General features: G+C 59.3%; 2 protein-coding genes across 2 annotated transcripts; one reads left to right on the top strand and one right to left on the bottom strand.

The window, feature by feature from the left end:
- Nucleotides 1-1,162: 1,162 nt before the first annotated feature.
- On the bottom strand, nucleotides 1,163-2,121 carry CHC_T00005262001 (hypothetical protein). The gene is made up of 2 exons (XM_005716787.1): nucleotides 1,773-2,121; nucleotides 1,163-1,635 (listed from the first exon to the last, which is right to left on the bottom strand). The coding sequence occupies exons 1-2, from the start codon at nucleotides 2,119-2,121 to the stop codon at nucleotides 1,163-1,165; spliced, it is 822 nt and encodes a 273-aa protein (XP_005716844.1).
- A 356-nt stretch (nucleotides 2,122-2,477) lies between these two features.
- On the top strand, nucleotides 2,478-4,232 carry CHC_T00005261001 (hypothetical protein). The gene has a single exon (XM_005716786.1). It carries the CDS (start codon nucleotides 2,478-2,480, stop codon nucleotides 4,230-4,232), a length of 1,755 nt encoding a protein of 584 aa, XP_005716843.1.
- Nucleotides 4,233-6,566: the final 2,334 nt, after the last annotated feature.

The raw sequence follows: 6,566 nt of genomic DNA, 5'->3' as shown, positions 1-6,566 counted from the left end.
GTAGGGACAACGAAAATCGTAGTCGTTGCGGTATCTGTACTAGGCACGAGGCATATGACCAATGGGCCAAGCGGGGGAGGGAATCATGGCCTTGCCATTGAGACTGGATCTATCGAAGTCGTCTCTCGCATTGCTACAAAACGACCAAGTTTAGTAGGGCGTCCTGTTTTGCGTTTGGGCAACCCAGTCGCCCGACTGTTAGCAAAATGGGGAAAGTCCTTGGACACAATCGCTCCCATTCCGACGGATAGAATCCTGTTCTGGACTTAGAGATACTGCTATGAGCGTCGAGAAGACTTTGTAGATGCTCGATTTTAGGAGACAAGAGGTTCACGGAGAATTCCTGCTTATCCACATCTCCTGTTGTGTCGTCAAATAGGTTGATGTGCATGCTCGAGGCTTGTGCGGCTTACTGGTGTTGCTTTGAGATGGAAATCAGGTTCTGTAGAACGGGCCGTGTGCTCAAAGCGATATCTGTTTCTGAGTCAGAAGATGATGAGTCGTCAACGGCCATACTGCACTGGTTTGGGCTGTTTGGGCTGTTTGGGCTGTACGAAATTTCACATGAGGATGGGTTGAAGCGCCTTCCAGGCTGATTATGACATCGAGAAGGCCTGCTGCACACGGCTTATGAAAACTCGTGGTTGAATTTCCAGTTATATAATTGACTTTGCGACCCATCAGTTTTGGTTTCTGCACCAAAAACACGCGTTTACTTTGCGGACAACGTTAGTGAGCATCTGGCGCTTCTGTTATACAATTTTTTATCAATTATGTATAATAATGTTGCAGTACCACTTGAAAGACAGATCATCGGGAATCATGTGGTCCGAGCTTGGCTCCAAAAGTGCAGCGATGCGTTCACTTGTTAAATAAGACTCGAAGTAGTGTCAAGAAAGTGAGAAACAAATCTGCATCCGTGCAAAGACGGCGGAGAAATATACCGCGCTCATGATAGCTGTAGCAACTTACAACGTGTCGGTGGGAGGCTTAACATCTTTCGCATAAAACTCAAGGCTTGTTGATGAGGGACTCATGGTCACGCGAGCGACTGAGAGCCAGCCGCTGTGTTCTGGACCGTAGCGGTGCACCAGACCACCGCAGCGACGTTCCAAAAGCGGTATGTGAGCGTGGTCACTAGGCCTCTTTTTCAATTTCCAGTCTAGATATACCGCTCCATCGAGATGCGGTATCTCCCCTTGCTTGTCATGGAGCACTCAGCAATCTTAAGCTTCCCGACACCCCTCACGGAGACGACATCTCCCTCCTTGACGTTTTTCGCGGGTCCCTTCACGCCTGTATAATTCAAGAAGACGAGTCCGCTCTTCGCCATCGTGGCGAGTTTCGACCTACTAATCTTGAAGCCCGCGCTGACGACGGCGTCGATTCTCATGGAGGCCTCAACTGTCTGTATGAGCTTGACGCGCCTCTCGGGCACGCGGATCTCCTCCAGCGGGCGCCTCTCCACAAGAACGCTCACGTCGCGCACGCTGACCAGCTGCGCCTCCAGAAAGGCGGCCACGTCTGCGTGTGCGACGACCTGCGCGCCGACGCCCTCCTCCACCAGAATGTCGCCGATCTTGGCGCGCGACACGCCCGCGTGCAGCACGGCGCCCATGACGTCGCGGTGGGCGACTTGCACACGCGCGCGGGAAGATGGCACGCACGAGAGAAGCAAGAGCACGCAGGGGGAGCACGGCAGACGTGAGCAGGCGGGCAAGGGCGTGAGGCGCGCGCGCGCGGCGCGGGCGGGCGAAGAGGTGCATCGGTACCTTTCCCGCCTTCGAAGTCGCCGGCGATTGAGAGGAGGGAAAACTGCGGGGCGGCGAGGCGCAGCAGCTGGGCGGTGTCCTCCGCGACGTCCTCGTGGGCGCAGACGACGGCGGTGCGCTCGGCGTCCGGGTAGCCGCCCCACGCGTGGGCGGAGAGGCGTGGCAGCTGGGCGAGGGTGGCGACGAGGGCGGCGCTCTCGGGCGGGGTGAGGAAGTCCGAGACAACGCAGCTCCAGTCGCGCATGGCAGACTTGGCCGAGGAGAGGACTTTCTGCGCGATGATGCGGTCGACGCCGCGGCCCGTGCACGCGGCCACCAGCTTCTCCATCAGCGGGTCCGCCGCCCGCATGGAGAGGTGGCGCGGCGACGCGCGCCGCGGGCAGCAGGGGAGACGGCCGTGCGGCGCGCGCAGGAGACGGTCCGGGCAGAGGCGCGTCGGTGGGGCGAAGAGAAGCATGGCGATGGGGGATGGAGGGAGGGTGCGGTGACGGGCTTGCGGTGGTGGCAGGTGCGAGATCAAGGAGGCGGCTCAAGGTGTCCAGCGAGGCATTGGGGTTGAAAAATGGAAACTTTTAGACGCCTGGGGAGGAGGTGTGATCGGTGGTTTCATCATCCACGCAACCGAAGGTAACCGGAGTGCTCCTCTCTCCCGCTCATCTTGGTCTGCATCTCTTTCGTCATCGCCCCTCCCATCCTCACCCTGTGATGCCGCCCGCCTCACCTGCCTTCTTGCCCGTCTCCGCCCCCCCTATCGCGTTCTCCGCCGCCCACCCTTCCGCCCTCCGCAAAACCTTCCTCCTCCCTCCCCGATCCTCACGAAAACCATTCCTCCTTTCTCCGCACCGTCTCCCCAACTCACCGCTTGTAACGGCCTCGGCCACAGACGCCGCCACCGAAGATGAGCACTGGGACGCCGTCATCATCGGCTCGGGCTTCGGCGGACTGAGCTGCGCCGCGGCCCTCACAGCCTACGGCTTCCGCACGCTCGTGCTCGAGTCGCACTACGCCGCGGGCGGCGTCGCCCACGGCTTCCAAGCGAAAACCACCGCGGGCGTCTTCCACTTCGACACAGGCCCGAGTTTCTTCTGCGGCCTTTCCACCCCGGGGAGCCTGTGCCCGGTGAAGCACGCGCTGGACGCCGTCGACGAGCGCGTGCACTGCGTGTCATACGACCGCTTCTGCATCGACGACGTGCGGCGCGGCACGGTTGAAGTGTGCACGGACGAGGCCGTCACGCTGGCCAGCGTGGAGCGCATCGCAGGGAACGCCGCGCGCCGCGAGCTGGCCCGCTTCTACGCCGAGATGCGCGCCATGCACGCGGCGATGGACGTGCCGGCCATCGCGCTGCGCGGCGACTGGCGCGTCGCGCCGGTCGTGCTGCGCCGGTGGGCGGGGAGCCTGGCGCGGCTGGCGCCGTACGTCGCCTCCATCAAGCGCCCCGTGCGGGTGGTGATGGACCGCGTGGGCGTGCGCGACGGCTTTGTCAAGCAGCTGCTCGACACGGAGGCCTTCCTGCTCTCCGGGCTCAAGACCGAGCAGACGATCACGGCCGAGATCGCGTTCATGGTGGGCGAGCGCGCCAAGCCCGGCGCGATCGAGTACCCCGTGGGCGGGGCGCGCGCGGTCGTCGACGCGCTCGTGCGCGGCGTCACGCGCAAGGGCGGCGAGGTCCGCCTGCGCGCGCACGTGGAGGAGATCCTGGTCGAGCGCGGCACGGCCGTCGGCGTGCGCACGAGGAAAAAGAAGAGGATCTTCGCTAAGCACGTGTTCTCCAACGCCTCCCTCTGGGACACGGTGCAGCACCTGCTCCCGGAGGGCGCGGTGCCCGACGCGTACCGTGCGCAGGCCATGGGCACGCCGACCGTGGAGTCGTTCATGCACGCGCACCTGGGCATCCCCAGCGGCGGCCTCGGCGACGTGATCGGGCACCACGCGGTGATCCTCGACTCGCGGCGCGACATCACGGCGCGTGGGAATACGGTGATGATCAGCATCCCGACCGTGTGGAGCGAGGGGCTCGCGCCGGAGGGGTGGCACGTGGTGCACGCGTACACGCTGGAGCCGTACGACGGATGGGAGGCGCTGGCGAAGGACCGGGCGGCGTACGGCGACGCGAAGAAGAAGGCGGCCGAGCCGCTGCTCGCAGCCGTGCGGCACGTGATCCCAGACCTGGACGAGCGGCTGCAGGCCGAAGGGGCGGTGATGAAGCTCGGCAGCCCGGTGACGCACGCGCGGTTTACGCGCAGGTATCGCGGGACGTACGGCGCGGCGATCGACGCCGGCGAGGCCGAGTTCGAGTGGCCTGGCGACGTGCCTGTGGAGAGGCTCAAGCGGTGCTCAGACTCGGCGTTCCCCGGGATTGGGGTGCCGAGTAGCGCGGCGGCGGGGCTTATTGCCGCAAACGAGGTGGTCGGGATACAGGAGCATAACCGACTCGTGGATAAGGTGTTCCCGAAGTGACGTTGGGCTTATTCATGAGGACATCGGGTAAGAGAGGACGCGCAAAGGCTACGCAAACGATTACACAGCAAAACAAACAGAAAAAGACGTGATGAGAAAGGAAAGTACCAAGCGGGCGGCGCAGCCGGGGCTGGGCGGGCAAGAGAAACAGACATGGAAGGAAGAGAGGGGGTAGCGGGAAGGGGGTAGCAGGAAGGGGGTAGCAGGAAGGGGGTACAGGGGGAGGGGGAGGGGTCGCGATATAGTGCTACCCTGTGTCAGTGGGCCGAAAACGGCACTATATCGAACCAGGCACTGTAAGATAATGAGATTTACGGCTTTTTTGCAGCCACCACTCCCTTGCATCACTGCTCTGAAAGACCGCTCGCAGGACGCCATCACACATACTTTGCATCTTCACTACAGACTCAAGTCTAATCAAGCATTTATGTTGTTAGTAGCTGCCGAGCCGTCGCATTGACTCCCTCCTTTTTCGCAGCCATAAATGCCAGCCTACACTTTTGCAGATGTCCAATTGCATCATCGACCGTGCCTTTTTCCGCCATAGTCTCTATTCTAGTAAGCAACTGCATAATATCTTTCCACGGCGGCAGCGGCTCTCGGGCAGTACGTCCATCCAACTGCCTTGCCTCTCTGGAGACCCTTCGTTTTTGGCTCAAAATTCGTGCCACCCCTAGAAGGGTAGCACTATATCAGAGCTGGCACTAACAAAGATGGCACTATATCACGACCCCTTCCTGCTACAGGGGCAGCAGAAGGTAGGGGGTAGCAGAAAGGGGGCAGCAGGAAGGGGGTAGCAGAAAGGGGGTAGCAGAAAGGGGGCAGCAGGAAGGGGGTACAGGGTACCCTACCCATTAGTGTCGCCCCGTGCGAGATCCCAAAAATAGCACTATTGGGAGACGGCATTAATAGGTGGCGTCGTCACATCTACAGGATTTTCATGCACTCGGTAATTATTACCGTACAGTACTGTACGTCTGCCTGCTCCGCGTTGGGTCTCTGTTGTGTTTTGCAGTGAGAAACGCGTGCTTTGTCCACCTCAGATACGATAGAGCGTCTGAAACTTGGCATTCAGTCACCAAAACTTGCAGCTCTCCAAACAATTCCGCGATCTCAACGACAGAGGGTACAGTCCTTCTCTCTCTCGCATCCTCTGCGCTCCCATCTTCTTCACTTGATTGCGTTGTAGTTAAGATCTGTATGTTCATGTATGTGTTGCTAAGGTCTGTGAAGGCTGTTCGGTGTCCACGCAATCTCTAGAGCGGGCCTTACTGGTTTTGCGTAGACGGTGTGCGCCGGGATCGCTAGTGTCTATTGGACAATGCGCCTCATTTGAGGATTTCGCCTCATACTGTATGAGGCTTTTTTGCCGCGCCGTTTCTGGCGCAAAGAGGGAGAACTGAAAGCCATAGTTACCGCGAAACATTAACAGTAAGAGTAAAAAACAATGTCCAAGTCCCTTGAAGGCACCTAGAATGCACGGTATTTAGGAGGGTCTTTCTAATGCTCTGACAGACAGGAAAAATCCTCATGATCAAAAACGTCCGTCCAATAGACACTAGCGAACACGAAGCGGATCGGGCTGTGTTTTTATATTTCTACTGTAGTGCAGCACTGGTGCCCGTGGCCGCCACGTGTCTCCGTGGCGGCCTGGCCTGCGGCCTGGCCTGCCGGCGGTGGCACGGGGCCAGGCAATTACCCTTCGAAGGGTAGTATGCGCGGAAAGTGACGCAATTTTCACCATGATCTTCCGGGAAGATCGTAGAAAGGATGAGCGTCCGTGTCGCTGTACACGAGGGTTCTGGGCTGATGTCAACAGCGCGATCTCAGTCCAAGCTGAGACGAGGGAAGGTGGTGTCAGGTTGCGTCGCAGCGGTAGTGTGGGTAGAGACGCTAAGGGGATCGAGGCTCTACGCTTCGGCGCAGGTAAAAGTAAAGTGAGGTTCCCTCTTGCCCTCGCTGGATCGAGAGAGGTGGTAGTCGCAGGTATATAATCGGACGGCGGCGCTCGTGGCTGAAAGCCACAAGCCGAAAGGCGAAAATTGAGTGGTGTCCGGTACTGTACAGGTACTGTATGTACAGGTACTGTATAGATACTGCACAGAGTGGCCGGCTCCACGCCATCGACAGTCCGCGTCACCAAGTTCTAGTGTAGTACCAAGTTCTAGCGACAGTCCGCGTCAGCACTAGAACTTGGTACTACACTAGAACTTGGTGACGCGGACTGTGTATGGCGTGCAGCCGGCCACTCTGTGCAGTATCTATACCGTACCTGTACATACAGTACCTGTAAAGTACCGGACACTACTCAATTTTCGCCTTTCGGCTTGTGGC

This window comes from Chondrus crispus, genomic scaffold (assembly GCF_000350225.1).
Source record: "Chondrus crispus Stackhouse genomic scaffold, scaffold_277, whole genome shotgun sequence".
NCBI classification, from domain to species: domain Eukaryota; phylum Rhodophyta; class Florideophyceae; order Gigartinales; family Gigartinaceae; genus Chondrus; species Chondrus crispus.
Note: the sequence above shows the minus strand (reverse complement) of the source record. Positions and strands in the feature narration are given on the sequence as shown.

Excerpts from the sequence above, each read along its gene's own strand:
- CHC_T00005262001 (XM_005716787.1), bottom strand. The coding sequence starts at position 2,121 with ATGCGGGCGGCGGACCCGCTGATGGAGAAGCTGGTGGCCGCGTGCACG. Across the intron at positions 1,636-1,772 it reads CGACTTCGAAGGCGGGAAAG|TCGCCCACCGCGACGTCATG; the intron begins GTACCGATGCAC and ends CGCGTGTGCAAG.
- CHC_T00005261001 (XM_005716786.1), top strand. The coding sequence starts at position 2,478 with ATGCCGCCCGCCTCACCTGCCTTCTTGCCCGTCTCCGCCCCCCCTATC.